Here is a 15,847-nt window from a genome sequence, read left to right as displayed (position 1 = left end):
CCTGAAAGCAAAATGAAGCCACTTCAACTGATCCAAGTGCTATTTTTGGGCAAAAAGTCATCTATTTGGCTTACCCATGCAACCCCATTACCACAACTCCCGCCATTCTTCTGTTAATGGCTTATCAGTAATAAAACCAGCAATGCAAGGATTGATTATGGCAGTGTTATGGGCTGCGGGGAGAAGGAGGGTATTAGTCTCTTGAAATTAATAATATAATGAGAATGTGGCCAGTTGCCTCCTAACCTGTTTGTTTGACCCCTTACCTCACTCTCTGTTTGGTCCTTTTCAAGGGTAAGCTCTGCATTTGTCTGTGCAGCTTCTAGCTTACTGGGGAAAGACATAACGAGAGAGCTTGAATTTGAGAGAGTTTGTGGGACTAGGCTGATTAGGTTGAAGTTTCTGAGCCACCAATACAGTTGTGTTTTTTTTTTTTTTTTTTAAATCTTGTGTTGTGTTTCTTTTAAAGCAACTTCTGAAGACCGAAGAGCATGGCTGGTCCCTGGCAGAGCTGATCCATGCTGTTGTTCTACTTACACACTACCATTCACTTGCTTCTTTCACATTTGGCTGTGGAATCAGCCCAGAAATTCATTGTGAGGGTGGCCACACCTTCAAGCTTCCCTCTGTCAGTAACTATTGCATCTGTGATATTACAAATGGCAACCATGGAGTGGATGAAGCTCATGTCAGCCCAGCCGGAAGCATTTCAGTAAGGATCTGTTACCATCTAGGAGTTTGAGCACATAACAATCTCCAGTTCTAACAAGTTCATACTGTGGTGTTTCTGCATTAATCCAATAGGTGGATGAGATCTAGTTCTGCATCTCCATTTCACCCAACTTTAGTGGCACAATAGAGTGATTTACCCAGAGTGTGGATGAACCTGGATGAGGGTTAGGTGGTTTAAGCTAAACTTAGATCAAACTGAAATGATAGGCTGGGGGAAGCAATCAGAAGTGGCCGTTATCTTTATCCCCTCAATTGAGGGTGTCTGCCTTCCATTTGTCATTCGAGTTGGCAAACTTGGGGTTTAGTTGGTCACTCTGCAGCTTCTAAAGGTCCAAATAGCAGCAGTCACCAAGGTTCCTTTTTTCATCTGTGCATTGCTGGAGGGTGAACACCTCTTCCTTTTACATGAGACCCAGACTCCACACCCACAGACCATTCAGAGTCTTCTGAATGCCTTTGTTAGGCAGTACATCTTGCCCATTAGTGCTCCCTGATCTGCCTTGGTTTTCAGCTGGCTATCATTTGCAGTTAAAAGTAAGATTATGATCTCCGGTTTGGGTGCTGGTTAACTCTTGAAGACTTTGGTATAAACAGAAGAGATCTGGAGGCACAGGGCATTTTTAGTGTGGGCTCCTTGGCTCTGAAACTGGTCTCCTGCTGTCTTGATAAGGGTCTGGGTTTGTAGAGGATAAGGGTGCAATGCAAGACAGCTATTTACCCAGGCTTTCCCTGGAAGAACAAGCATACTATGTGAGGCAAAGAGGAAGTGGAGGACTGATTGGGCAAAGGTGGGAAAATTGAAAATGAGGATATTCTTTGCAGTGGCCTGGGGGATTTTTGTTTTAGAGTTCATTTTTAATGGATATTGAGCCAATAAAATGTGTTTATGATTTGAACAATACCCAGAGTCGAAATGCACTTATTTTGACTTATAATTTTATTTACAAAGTGGGAGACTAAATCTTTAATAAAATCACACTGGACCAGTTAGATCAGTATATCTTTAAATAAGAGAAGTTCTGGTCTTCCTAGAAAATATTTTAAAAAAAGATGCAAATCAAGGCTGGAGTATGAACTTTAGCTTTAACTTTTTGGCTTGACAGTTTGTATCACAACTGTCACGTTCTAGTATATAGAGCAATAAATTGTGTTCGTGTGTGTCTTAATTTTAAGACTACAGAATCTTTCTGTGAAGTTGAAGCACTTATGGAGAAAATGAAGAAGCTACAAGAGTGCAGAGATGAAGAGGAAGCCAGCCAAGAGGAGATGGCCACACGTTTTGAGAGAGAGAAGAGAGAAAGCATGTTTGTGTGTTGTTCAGGTAAAAATACATACCTGGTGATTATTTAGACTTAACTAAATGTGTTGGAGAAATCAACATACTTTTAATGTCCACCAGTTACTAAAAAAAGTGGTATTTTTGTTGTGTTTTGCACAAACAAAAACTTAATTTAAAAAGAATTATGGTTAGAGAAGTGTGATTTTTAAACAAACCCTTAAAAGCAAGGAGGTGCCGAGTTGTGTGGCATCTCTTAAACATACCATAATGCCCACTGACAGCCTCCATATCTTCACAAGGAACTTTAATTTTGCCTCCAACAGATAAGAAAATGCTACTCAATTAGGCTCCTACAGTATAATGTAAAACCTAATTACCTCAGCTACAGTAGCAAATATTAAGGACTGATGTGCACAAGTTGAATGTGGGGTGTGTGGTTTTTCAGGGAAATACAAGATTGTACTAAAGGTCTGCTACAAGCCTAATGTCATTCTGGGTTCTTCCACGGAAATTCTCTCCAAATTAAAATGCGGTTTGTAAGATCTAGAGCTCTGTTTTCCTGAACTTTTGATCCAAAAAATTCACTTACTGCCCATGAAATTCTGAAAAAAAAAAGTAGACGCAGGATGTTTGATACTTGTGGTTTTTGCATATATATGAAAGAAGCTGGATTTTTCGTTTAAGAAATTGCCCCTAGAGATCCATACTCTTGCAACTGTATTAGGCTGTACATATCCAGAACTTTTTATAATTAGTCTAAAGAGGTTGTGTGCACCTTAAAAAGTGCAGAGATTTTCTGTAAGTGAAACCATGCTTATCCCACAGCAGCCGCAGTTCCTAATTGCTTACCCAGAGGAGAACCCTGATAAGCAGAGGATAAAGGATGAATAAACTGTGGAGCCAATTTCTTTGGATTAGTTTCTTGAATGTCTATAAAGGTCTGATACTCTGGGTGATATTACCATTCAGGCAACTACACCTGTGTTCCCTCTCTGTGATCACTTGAGTGTACCCACTTTAGGCACCTGGTTCCTCAGCCATCACCTCTCTTGAACGGACACCCATGTCTCTCTCCCTCCTGACCAAGGTTTTTCCAAGCTGCACCGTTCCCTGCCTGCACTGTGATATCCTCAGCAAGCCACATTGCTTAAACAGGCCAGTGTCTGTGCTTTGCTTTTATCTCTGAAGGCTGGGAACCACATAGCTTTTTCTAAGTAAGCACATTCTTTCTTAAGATGAAAGCATTACAGAAAAAACATTAAAACAATAAAAGAACCTGCAAGCCTACTAAAAAGCTTAGCAGAGATCACTACAGCTTAACCTCGGGCTGTGGTAGGTGTCAGTCCTTCAAACCCACAACTGGGTTTCCCTGTGGTTACAAGTTCATAACTGATTCAGATTTAGAACTAGAACCCAGACTGGGCAGAACAGCGGTTCCTTATACAGCTTGGGCCTTTGATGTTGGCCTTCAGTAACAGGTAATCAGCAGACAAAGACCCTCTTCTTAGGCCATAGCTTCAAAAGGCTAGTTTTTTTTTCATAACGAGAGTTGGGGAATATGCATTTATCTCTTAGATATTCCTCAGGAAAATCATTTAATGGTTTTTATTCTTAAAGTCCATTCTTGTCTGGCACATTGTTTGAACCTCCAGGTCTTACATATCACCCCCTTTAGGGGTTACATATAGTCTTGGCCCACAATAATACATAAATCATTCATTTAATACAATGGACCCCAAAGATACCTAAACTTAATTTAGTAAGGTCTACCAAGGATATTGCAGGAAATTGCCATATCTTTCATAGGTTCTATCATAAATTACTAACTTCTCCAGTTACTACTAGGTAACCTAGTTTTGCAAGAGTTCCCTGTATTAGGATTGTTTCTGGAGGGGAGAGACAAGTGGGATGTGTTACCTTGACTTATTGTACTGTCGAGAGAGAGAGAATCCACAATAGCTTCACAGGTGCTTTTCCATTTTTGTTTTCTTGCTGGAATATGCCGAGATTAACTTGTGAAACTCCTACGGTTTACTTTAACAGAGGAGGAGGAATCAGCGCCAACAAGAGATGTGTCTCGACACTTTGAGGATACAAGCTATGGGTACAAAGACTTCTCCAGACATGGAATGCATGTGCCTACGTTCCGTGTTCAGGTAACAGAAAAGTGATCAGTAAGCAGCATCAGAAAATGCATACAATCAGTGTGTTAAATTGTACCGATCACTTAGAACTAGTGACAAGTTGTGATGCAAACTATTGCCTGGAGGACAAAAGAGGATTTATTTTTTATTTTATTTTACAAATAAGCACTCTTATCTCAAGAGCAATAAATTTATAGTGATTATACTTGATAAAAGAAATTGAAGAGCTAGCTCTTCAGTGTGTAGTCAGTGTTGCTTTCTTTATTTTAAGGACTATTCTTGGGAGGACCATGGCTATTCCTTGGTTAATCGTCTTTACCCAGATGTGGGGCAGCTGATTGATGAGAAGTTTCATATTGCTTATGATCTGACGTACAATACAATGGCCATGCACAAAGATGTGGATACTTCCATGCTTAGACGTGCAATTTGGAATTATATCCACTGTATGTTTGGAATAAGGTTGGTCCTGTCATCTTCCTTATATAAAACAATTAGATTTGGTAGTATCTCATCATTTTTTTTTTTCCCTGATGGAAGGAAAGCCATTTATTATGCTAACAGTGATAAATTTCATTGCCACGATAGCAATGCAAGAACAAGACTCTACTTAAGTGAGATAGAGGTGCATATTTCCAGAAAGTAAGTCTCTGTTCACAGCTGGAATAACTAATTGTGTACAGTAGTTTGAAACATAATTTCTAAGTGAAACACTAGGATTGTGGGATAGGAAAATGAAAGTATTTTCCTTTCACTTCTGAACAGATACGATGATTATGACTATGGTGAAATTAATCAGTTGTTGGACCGCAGCTTTAAAGTTTACATCAAAACTGTGGTTTGCACTCCTGAAAAAACCACAAAAAGAATGTATGATAGCTTCTGGAGGCAGTTCAAACATTCTGAGAAGGTACTGTCTGCATGTATTTTGAGGAGCTCAGTAGATTTGGTAGTAATGCTAGTAGCCATAGTGTGCAACAATAATAGTGTTAAATGCTATGATAGTCAGAGAATTGTGTTTCAGTTATGAAATTATTTAGACCTCACTTCTGTTGTATAAATATACTGAATTTGTTGAATACACTTTTCTATAAGCATAACTTTTCCTTGTCTACTAAATATGCTAGCTAACAGACAAACCAAGTTATTTGCTGGTCAGTATGCAAGCTTTCTTGTTATGTAGAGGGAAATAGATAAGTTGCTAAACTACTTATCTATACACACAATTTAGTTCACAAAGACTTTTCTCTAGGGCCAACTGAGAAAATCGAGGCCATTGTACATCATGACAAGGGGCCCCCTGTGGCCTATCTCTTATCATGGTCCATGCCCCAGAAGGCAGTGTTATGGGACGCTCTTTCGCCCTGGGAGCAGCAGCCCCCCTCCCAAAAGTACTTATCCCTAAAGCAGATAAACCCCAGGTGCTATGTGAGTCAGTTTCCCTGTGGCCTTCTCCAGCCACAAAGTTCTCTCTTATGATGGTGTTGGGAGGTGTTTCCCCTAAGCAGCAGATCTTGGGGATAGCACCCATTGATGTGTATGGTGTCAGCACTATTTCAGGCTGTCTGCAGGCTCTCACAGACATCAGTTACACGCAGTTGATGTCTTCAAGCTTTTGTTTACAACTATGGAGCCAAGAAACTGCTTACATTTTGTTGTAGTAATGTAACTCTGTGATCTGGGGCCCTAGGCCTACAGTGCCTGTGCCTTAGGCCTGGTCTACACCTAACACTTGGGTCTAGCTACCTACCTCGCTCAGTACTGTGAATAATTTCATGCCCTGGGTGATGTAGTTAAATCAACCTAACCCCAACCTTAGACACAGCTAAGTTGATAGAAGAACTGTCCTGTCAACCTAGATATCCCCTCTCGGAGAAATAGATTTGCTGCAGTGATGGGAAAAAACCCTTTTGTTGCTGTAGCGTCTACACTACAGTGGAGTTGCTGCTGCATTATGTCTACACTACAAGTACCTTTAACCTGGCCCTGCTCTTATCAAAAGAGAGTGATGTCTGATAGCATCAGACCTCCTGCTTCTCTCACCCCACGCCATGCCTGCCCTTTAGCTTCCCTAAGATCCTTTGAAAATGTTGAAAAGTTGTCCTACACCTGTAGCATTTGCTGGAAACCTTTCCCCTCCTATAAGCTCTGTGGCAGGGAGAGAGCTACCTGTATGTGTAACTTTACTGCTTTTTTTTTAAGGTTCATGTTAATTTGCTTCTTATAGAAGCTCGGATGCAAGCTGAACTACTTTATGCTCTGAGAGCTATAACTCATTATATGACCTGATACCTTTGGCCGACTAATGACGATGGAATGTTCAGCAGATACAGCCTCTAGAGTGAACCTACTAAGCACCAGGACCAATGGTCACTAGAAACTAAGAGACTTTGCCATAACTTCTTTAGTTTCAGCTATTTCATTGTTGGAATATCACTGTTGCCCCTGAGCCATGACTGCGTGGCAGTTGAAAGGACAGAGGTGTGTCAAAGTGCTGCCTGTTCACAGTATTGGGCTTTAGACAGCATAGGAAACCAGGACTTGTGGCAATACAGCAGATGGTAAATACATAAATCTTGTATTAAGTTAAATACAATGGGAGCTGGAGCATAAGAAGAATTTGGACCAAAAAAAAAAAAGTGCACCTTGATGACTCCTGCTTTTGATACAAGAATAATTTTAGAAAACCTGGATGCTGCTATTTGTGCTGGTGGAATGAACTGTTCCAGTTAAGCTATAAGCGAAAGTGAGCACTGCTATATTCTGAGCCTACATTGTGTGTGGTTTTAAAGAAAACAGGTCTCCTTGTTTAGCATCTTTTTAAAAATCAGAACTAATCTTCCTTTGAAGGTAACAGAGATTTCTTTTACTGTAGTATCACCTTAAAGAAAAACATGTTGTAGGACAATGTGTTCAGAATTCTTTGGTGAAATCCAAAGCGCAATGGTCTTCCAGGAGGGAGGGGATGGGGAAATTCAGTCCTGAAAGCTATTTAGATAAGTGTAGAACTACATGAATTACCCCTTCATCTGCTTTCCAAGGATGAACATTTTCTGTCACTGATGCCCATTCTTCTGTTGTCCTGTATTTTTTTTTTTTTGTTTCTAGGAGCTAGCTAGGGTGTGGGAATGTTACACCGACTGTTCGGCAGTCCAGAGTTTCACAAGCCCAGTGCTGGTCTTAGTTACTTAAGCAGCTGCAAAATCATTAAGCTGAAAAACCTCTATTTTTTAGTAAATCAAAACATTAAAATGATAATGTTCAATATACAGTTGGTTTCAGAGAATACATGAAACACTTATATGAGTGTGAATTGCTTTTGAAATCTGTCAGTATTACTGGTATTTTTAAATAAAGAATAGCAACTTTTTTATTTGTGTTTTATTTTACACCATCTTACTGCTTTAAACTACTTACCCATCTACTCCAATACCCACTACACTAAAGGATCAAAATCTTTGAGAGGCACAGCTGAGCAAACCTACTATATAACTTGTGAAGCTGACAGAACCTCCCTATTAATTATTCAGTTGGTTAGATTAAGAGGGGTGGCAAATAGTTTTAGGGGGGAAAATACAAAGCTCACCCCAGTAAAAATTTTAGCTTTTCAGTCAGCACCACCTTCTCTTACTTGCTCAAGACCATTCCAGCTAATTTTTGTTCCCTCCCTGACTCTGCTCCCCCCATGATCTATGAGAAGAGATTTTCCAACCTGCTTTTTCCAAACCTGCTAGCTTAAACTGCCAGCTCCCTAGGTATTTTCAAAAGGATTAAGTGCAAAGATATAAAATACTAGTGACCTTTAGTGAGTCTAGTTCTAGAACTTCTGTAAAATTTTCAATTATTCAAAGAAACTTTCATGGGCTAGAATGGGTTAAAATCAAGCAGCAGTTGGGTAAGGATAGAAAAGACATTTGTTAATCAATTAAGCCATTCTCCATTTAGTTAACTCTTGAGTCACCATGTATGTCACTGAAGAATCATCTACTAAATGCTGCCAGGTTTAAACAAAAACTTTACTCGCTCTTTTGTACAATGTAATAGATAGTGGGGACTTGTTAATGTCAAAATCTTCTTGACTATGTTCCCGTAATTTATTATAATAGTACTTACTACATATATGTAGTCTTCTACAAATCTTATAGGGGTGTGACGATTAGTTACGAGATCCTGATGTTGGAGATTGGGAAAAGGAGACAGCGATTTACCAGGTTACAGAGCAACTCAGTGGCAAAGCTGGAATTAAAACAAGATTTCTGGCTGCCAGCCCTTTGTGCTCACTCAACAAGATCAAGCTGGCTCTTGTTGCAGATGAGCTAGTATAAGCCTAGAGGGATATACGATTGCTCTTTAAAACAATGTTATGATATAGGCAGAGCAGGGCCCTGCAAAAGGAAAGATGCATTAGTGACCATGGCCCTCAAGCTCCATGAGGATTTCAGAATCTCAGCCAGAGGTCATGAGTCTAATTCAGGATTGGGTGGGTGAGATTCTGTGGCATCTAATGTGCTGGAGATCAGACTCGATCATGATGGTCCCTTGTGGCCTTAGTTTATGCATCTATATACAATTGCTGTGGTGTGTACCTATTGAAAGAGAGACAGACACTTAAAAGAACATAGGTTTCAGAGTCGCAGCCCTGTTAGTCTGTATTTGCAAAAAGAAAAGGAGGACTTGTGGCACCTTAGAGACTAACACATTTATTTGAGCATAAGCTTTTGTGAGCTACAGCTCACTTCATCGGATGCATTCAGTGGAAAATACAGCGGGGAGATTTATATACATAGAGAACTTGAAACAATGGGTGTTACCATACACACTGTAACCAGAGTGATCACTTAAGGTGAGCAATTACCAGCAGGAGAGTGGGGGGGGGGGGGGAGATAAACAAGGGGAAATAGTTTTACTTTGTGTAATGACCCATCCACTCCCAGGCTCTATTCAAGCCTAAGTTAATTGTATCCAGTTTGCAAATTAATTCCAATTCAGCAGTCTCTCGTTGGAGTCTGTTTTTGAAGTTTTTTTTGTTGAAGAATTGCCACTTTTAGGTCTGTAATCGAGTGACCAGAGAGGTTGAAGTGTTCTCCGACTGGTTTTTGAATGTTATAATTCTTGACGTCTGATTTGTGGCCTTTTATTCTTTTACGTAGAGACTGTCCAGTTTGACCAATGTACATGGCAGAGGGGCATTGCTGGCACATATCACATTGGTAGATGTGCAGGTGAGCGAGCCTCTGATAGTGTGGCCAATGTGATTAGGCCCTGTGATGGTGTCCCCTGAATAGATATGTGGATACAGTTGGCAACGGGCTTTGTTGCAAGGATAGGTTCCTGGGTTAGTGGTTCTGTTATGTGGTGGCTGGTGAGTATTTGCTTCAGGGTGGGGACAATGTATACCTTGAAATCAGCAGCACTGCTACGGGTACCCGCATGGCCCCACAGTATGCCAACATTTTTATGGCTGGCTTAGAACACTTCTTCAGCTCTCGTCCCCTAATGCCCCTACTCTACATGCGCTACACTGATGACATCTTCATCATTTGGACCCATGGAAAAGAAGCCCTTGAGGAATTCCACCATGATTTCAACAATTTCTATCCCACCATCCACCTCAACCTGGACCAGTCCACACAAGAGATCCACTTCCTGGACACTACGGTGTTAATAAGCGATGGTCACATAAACACCACCCTATACCGGAAACCTATTGACAGTTATTCCTACTTACATGCCTCCAGCTTTCATCCAGACCACATCACACGATCCATTGTCTACAGCCAAGCTCTATGATACAACCGCATTTGCTCCAACCCCGCAGACAGAGACAAACACCTACAAGATCTCTATCAAGCATTCTTACAACTACAATACCCACCTGCTGAAATGAAGAAACAGATTGACAGAGCCAGAAGTCGCCTACTACAGGACAGGCCCAACAAAGAAAATAACAGAACGCCACTAGCTGTCACCTTCAGCCCCCAACTAAAACCTCTCCAACGCATCATCAAGGATCTACAACCTAACCTGAAGGACGACCCATCACTCTCACAGATCTTGGGAGACAGGCCAGTCCTTGCTTACAGACAGCCCCCCAACCTGAAGCAAATACTCACCAGCCACCACACAACAGAACCACTAACCCAGGAACCTATCCTTGCAACAAAGCCCGTTGCCAACTGTGTCCACATATCTATTCAGGGGACACCATCATAGGGCCTAATCACATCGGCCACACTATCAGAGGCTCGCTCACCTGCACATCTACCAATGTGATATATGTGATCATGTGCCAGCAATGCCCCTCTGCCCTGTACATTGGTCATACTGGACCAATAAATTTGTTAGACTCTATGGTGCCACAAGTACTCCTGTTTTTTGTTTTTTTTTTTAAAAAGAAAATAGTTCAGCTACTACCCAAAGAAATGGTTTGATATTAATTACAGAGGTGTTGCGCACACTTTTTTATTCTCTGATTTAGTCCATTAGCAATCTGCTTCATTTATTTCTACCTCTGAACCTTAATTGTGAACAGCTTAACTGCTACTTGAATTTCAGATGAAAACTAAACCCATTTTAATGGATTAGGAACATTCTAGAAATAGCTTAGATGCTACAGCCCAAAAAGCTAAAATATTATCTAAATGGGGGGAGGGGGGAGAAGAGATTAATAAACTGTCACAAAATTGTAACTAACAGGAAGCATCTGCTATTTCCTCTCAACAGGATTCTGATGTTCCATAGAGTAAGAACTTGGCTTTAAAGGGCAATTCCTAAAACTTAGCTTTGTTTAACTGTATCTAATTCCAGGCAGCAGTAAAGACAAAGGGGATATTCCTGCTCTGAAAAATTGAGTTACAGTAGTGCTCAGAGAGCTATACTCTTCCTTTTGCCAACAGAGGCAGCTAAACCTAACATGTATTTTTCTACATGCCCCAAATAATATTCCAAACAGTCTCTTGTTTCCAACCCTATACACACACACACACTTTCATTACCATACTGCACTGCTTTAGATGATGGTTATGATACCATCAAGCTTTTTGGCCTTAGATATCACCCCTCACTGTTTGAATATTAAGGAAAAAACCACCTCATTCTAGCTGGAAGACATGGTTACCTTACATTAACTGTAGTTTTTTGATGGGTGTTGTCCTCTTATATTCTACTGATGGTGTACATGGACCCCGTGTTTGAATTTGGATTCTCTTGGCCAGCAGTGTTGGTTGGGGGAAAGGTTGCTCCTATGCCCTCCTTAGAATCATAGAGTGTCCTTGTGCCTCTGACTGAGGGCATAGAGGCCATGGCAACCCCAACTGCCATATATGGACAACACAAAGAATTACAGTTACTGCACAGTAAATATCTTTCTTCAAGTCCCTGTCTCTATCTATTCCACTGTTGGTGGTTCACAAGCAGTGACCTAGATCACAGGAGGCGAGTGATAGGAGTCTGCCTAAACAATGAACATGAGGCAGCCCTACCAATGTAGCATCAGATTTTGAGTACTTAGTAATGCTGGGTAAGTATATGTACTGAACCCCTCTCCCCAGCAGGTGGCTGCCCTATGTGTCTCTAGTATTGAATCACTTCTCTAAAAAGCTAAAGAAGTTCCCTCAAGAGCGAGCTGTCAGTCTTAGTAGTAGGTCTAATTTGGCTATTTCATAGTCATTTCATACATTTTAAATCCAGTTAGTGTTAATATGGCCTGATTTTTGGCCTATGCTGGTAAACTAATCTAGGGGATACCATATATGGCTCAGTTCTAGTTGGGTACAAAAGGGATCCTGAGAACAGCTAGGGGGTGAAGCTTGCAATGTGACTTCGGGAAAAACACAGGCAGCTGTATTACTTGGTTAAGATGGCTATGACCTCTGACAAGAACTTCAGGTGAGGTGTCAAGGTTGCTCGGACTTGGAGGGTGAATATATGGTAGGCTTAGAGCCAACAGATCAAAAAGGCATCAGCCAGTTCTTTGACTCTGCCCTCCCCTGGACCAAACTGTTTGCCCCCAACAAAAACAAATGTCAAACAGGCACTTCAGGTGGGGGTCATCCAATCATAGCTGAACGTCTTGGATACGTGTTCTGTTCTGACCACACATTGTCAGCTACCTGCTGCTCCATCAGCACATTCCACAACATGGGTAAGTGTATGGCTATGGGAGTGATTTTTGTGATGGATACAGTCAGTGATGAGCTGCCAAAATCTTAACAACCCATTCCCTATAACAAGTTCTGATTTAAGGGATGTGCCTCTGTCCTGCCCTCCCCAGGTCTGTTCTCCATCCCAGGAGTCCTGCAGCCCTTGCATCAGTGGGGTTCCTCCCTGCATGTGGGGTGGCAGCTCCCTGCAGGCAAAGGCTGCTGTCTGCCCACCTCCCCACCATGGGATGTGAGTGCCCCACATAGCAGGAGCAGGAGAGCTTGGAGCAGGAGGGGGCTCACCCCAGCACACCCAGCTCCACTCCTGGCCCTATGCAGTGCCCAGTCACATGGTGCCTAATCTCCCTGCCCAGTGCAGCGGGTCACGCTTGCTGGGCCGGGCAGGAAGCAGCATGGAGCCCGACCGTGGCTGCTGAGTGAGGCGGCCTCTGCACACTGGGCCTCAGAGCGGCTGCCCAATGCAGGTACCAGCTGCAGCGCAGCCCCTGCCCCGAGACAGGGTGTGGGACCCCGTGCCCCCTAAACAGTGCTGCTCCATGCACCCCCCTCTAGCACCAAGCCCCTTCTCCAACCAGGGCCAGCTCTAGGATTTTTGGTGCCCCAAGCAAAAAAAGTTTTTTGGGCCCCTGCCCCTTCCCAGCCTTGCCGCCTCCTCCCCCCCACCCCAGCAACCTGCCACCCAAGCTCGCCTGCTCCCCTGAACATGCCACGGCTCCGCTTCTCCCCCCGTCCCTCTCAGGCGAGGGAGAGACAGTGTGTTCAGGGGAGCAGGCAGAGCGGAGGTGGGTGGGGAAACACAGGAAGTAACGGGGAGGGTAGAGGAACCGCTTCCTCCTCCTTATCCAGCCCCAGCCCAGCCCCCTTACTGCGCTGCTCAGGGCAGCGTGTATGGATGCCATGCGGCCCGCTGCTTGCAGCCCCACTCCCTTACCATGCTGCTCAAAGTGGCAGGTGCTGCGGAGTGGTCCAGAGCACAGCATGCTGAGGCTCTGCAAGAGGGGGGAAGGCAGGAGAGGGGCTGGGGGAGCCTCCCCTCTTGGGAACTCAGGGAGCCCTAACAACCGATTCTAAAACTGCTTCTAAATTTAACCACCAGTTCCAGCTCACCACTGGATACAGTAGTTCCATAGGTTTACAGTTTCCTGATATAGGGGTAGTTCTTGCTCCCCCCCATTTTCTCATATAAAGCATGGCTTTATTGCCATAGGGTCATCCATCACCATTTGAATGGTCAGACGCTTTAGAACTGGGAAGAAAACTGCATGCCTAATGAATATCCCTTAGTCCCAAGGTAATTATGTGAAGCCAGGCTTATTGAGAAGTCCACATTCCATGTCTGAAGGTTATCTGGGGGACAGGGGTCCCCATCCTAGCATGTAAGTATGTCACCAGAGTCTTTGATGGTCAAGAGAAGGATACATCCTCTGAAAGTTTGCAAGGGCCTTTCCCCTAGTTTAATAATGACAGGAGTTCTGGAGGGGGGAAATTAACCGTGTATCACAGTGTATGTCTAGTTGGCAAATAAACTTTAACCACCATTGCCTGCAGCAGCAGTGAAGGCTGGCATGCTGAGTTACATTTGTGCAGGAAGCCCTGTACCCCAGAAGTTCAAGACAAGTTCTTAAAGGTATCTTGGGATGAAGTTGCAGCTGGTTGGTCAGATGTACTATGGCTTAGACTCTTTATTTGAACAGAGAGGTTAGTGCCGTTTACAGAGCCCAAAAGTGCCCTATAAGCACCATCTTTTGAATAGGTTTCAAAGTAGCAGCCATGTTAGTCTGTATCCGCAAAAACAACAGGAATACTTGTGGCACCTTAGAGACTAACCAATTTATTAATCTCTAAGGTGCCACAAGTACGCCTGATCTTTTGAATAGGATCTAGTACCAACTTTTTTGTTTACTCTTAGTCCTAGAGAATTATAGAGTTGCAGGGTCTGTTGTGAAGTTACCTGGTGCTGAGACATCCCATGACTAAGACACTTGTTTAAGTACCTCTTCTGCAGTAAGCTGCTGCTGCTAGGCATTTTCTGAATATCCTCAGTGCTGTCAATAGACCAAACTGTTTCACCCTGTTGTGGGAATGAATTGCCTACCTAAAACCTTCTCTGCAGGTAGCATGAATTGCTATATGAAAATAAGCATCCTAGAGGTTGAGAGCTGCACACAAGTCACGTAGATCTAAGATTGAAATTATTGATAGCAGAGTCACCATCCTGAATATGAGCTTGCAAATGGAGATGTTCAATTGTTCCCAAACCAGATAGAGCACCAGCATCCCCTTTTTAGGGAATTAAAGGCATGAGTAAAACTTCTTCCCCCTTATTCTTGAGGTACTTCTTCCACTGTGATGAGAGTTAGAAGAGAGTGCATCTTCTGCTACAGCATGCTTTTGTTAAAGGTCTCTCTGAAAATGGAGAAGGTGGGTAGGATGGATCAGGAATTGGATGGAATAACTCCACTCCACTGTGTACTACTGGAAACTGTAATCTTTTTACAGACCCCATGAAAATGAAATAGTTGCCAAATGGAGGGGATATCACAGGAGGATCCAACAGAAATTGTACATCTTTCCTGACCAAGGAGTCAAATCTGCTGCCTTGAGCATGATGAGGGGTGGCAGAAGCAGATGATTGCCTGCACTGATGAGTTTCTAGACCTTTCATTAGCTGCTCCAACAACCAAAGGTCCAGGGATGGTGTGTATAAAGTTGCTCAAAGCCCTTATAAGGCATTTGACAATGGCAGTCATTCTTTTTGATGTTGGTGCCAAAGAACCAGCATGTCTGCCAAAGCAAGTTAACTGGCTCTAAAAGTCCCTTATCAGTGGGCATTGCAAGATGTCCAGGAGCTTTTCTTTTTTCCCCCCTTGGACCACTTAGAATCATAGAATATCAGGGTTGGAAGGGACCCCAGAAGGTCATCTAGTCCAACCCCCTGCTCAAAGCAGGACCAATTCCCAGTTAAATCATCCCAGCCAGGGCTTTGTCAAGCCTGACCTTAAAAACCTCTAAGGAAGGAGATTCTACCACCTCCCTAGGTAACGCATTCCAGTGTTTCACCACCCTCTTAGTGAAAAAGTTTTTCCTAATATCCAATCTAAACCTCCCCCACTGCAACTTGAGACCATTACTCCTCGTTCTGTCATCTGCTACCATTGAGAACAGTCTAGAGCCATCCTCTTTGGAACGCCCTTTCAGGTAGTTGAAAGCAGCTATCAAATCCCCCCTCATTCTTCTCTTCTGCAGGCTAAACAATCCCAGCTCCCTCAGCCTCTCCTCATAACTCATGTGTTCCAGTCCCCTAATCATTTTTGTTGCCCTTCGCTGGACTCTCTCCAATTTATCCACATCCTTCTTGAAGTGTGGGGCCCAAAACTGGACACAGTACTCCAGATGAGGCCTCACCAATGTCGAATAGAGGGGGACGATCACGTCCCTCGATCTGCTCGCTATGCCCCTACTTATACATCCCAAAATGCCATTGGCCTTCTTGGCCACAAGGGCACACTGCTGACTCATATCCAGCTTCT

The 15,847-nt window shown here is 42.9% G+C and overlaps 1 protein-coding gene across 19 annotated transcripts in view; it reads left to right on the top strand.

The window, feature by feature from the left end:
• The window catches only part of SESN1 (sestrin 1), a 137,683-nt gene extending 130,159 nt beyond the window's left edge, over positions 1-7,524 (top strand). For 13 of the 19 annotated variants that reach the window (XM_073336961.1, XM_073336959.1, XM_073336979.1 and 10 more), the window contains 5 exons: positions 470-712; positions 1,906-2,053; positions 4,055-4,167; positions 4,427-4,797; positions 4,921-6,350. In XM_073336961.1, the coding sequence (XP_073193062.1) occupies positions 470-712; positions 1,906-2,053; positions 4,055-4,167; positions 4,427-4,797; positions 4,921-5,185 (1,140 nt within the window). In that variant the 3' untranslated portion in view covers positions 5,186-6,350. The other 6 variants (XM_073336967.1, XM_073336971.1, XM_073336962.1 and 3 more) reach the window with 5 other exon arrangements.
• Positions 7,525-15,847: the final 8,323 nt, after the last annotated feature.

Source organism: Lepidochelys kempii, chromosome 3, assembly GCF_965140265.1.
Source record: "Lepidochelys kempii isolate rLepKem1 chromosome 3, rLepKem1.hap2, whole genome shotgun sequence".
NCBI lineage: Eukaryota > Metazoa > Chordata > Testudines > Cheloniidae > Lepidochelys > Lepidochelys kempii.
Note: the sequence above shows the minus strand (reverse complement) of the source record. Positions and strands in the feature narration are given on the sequence as shown.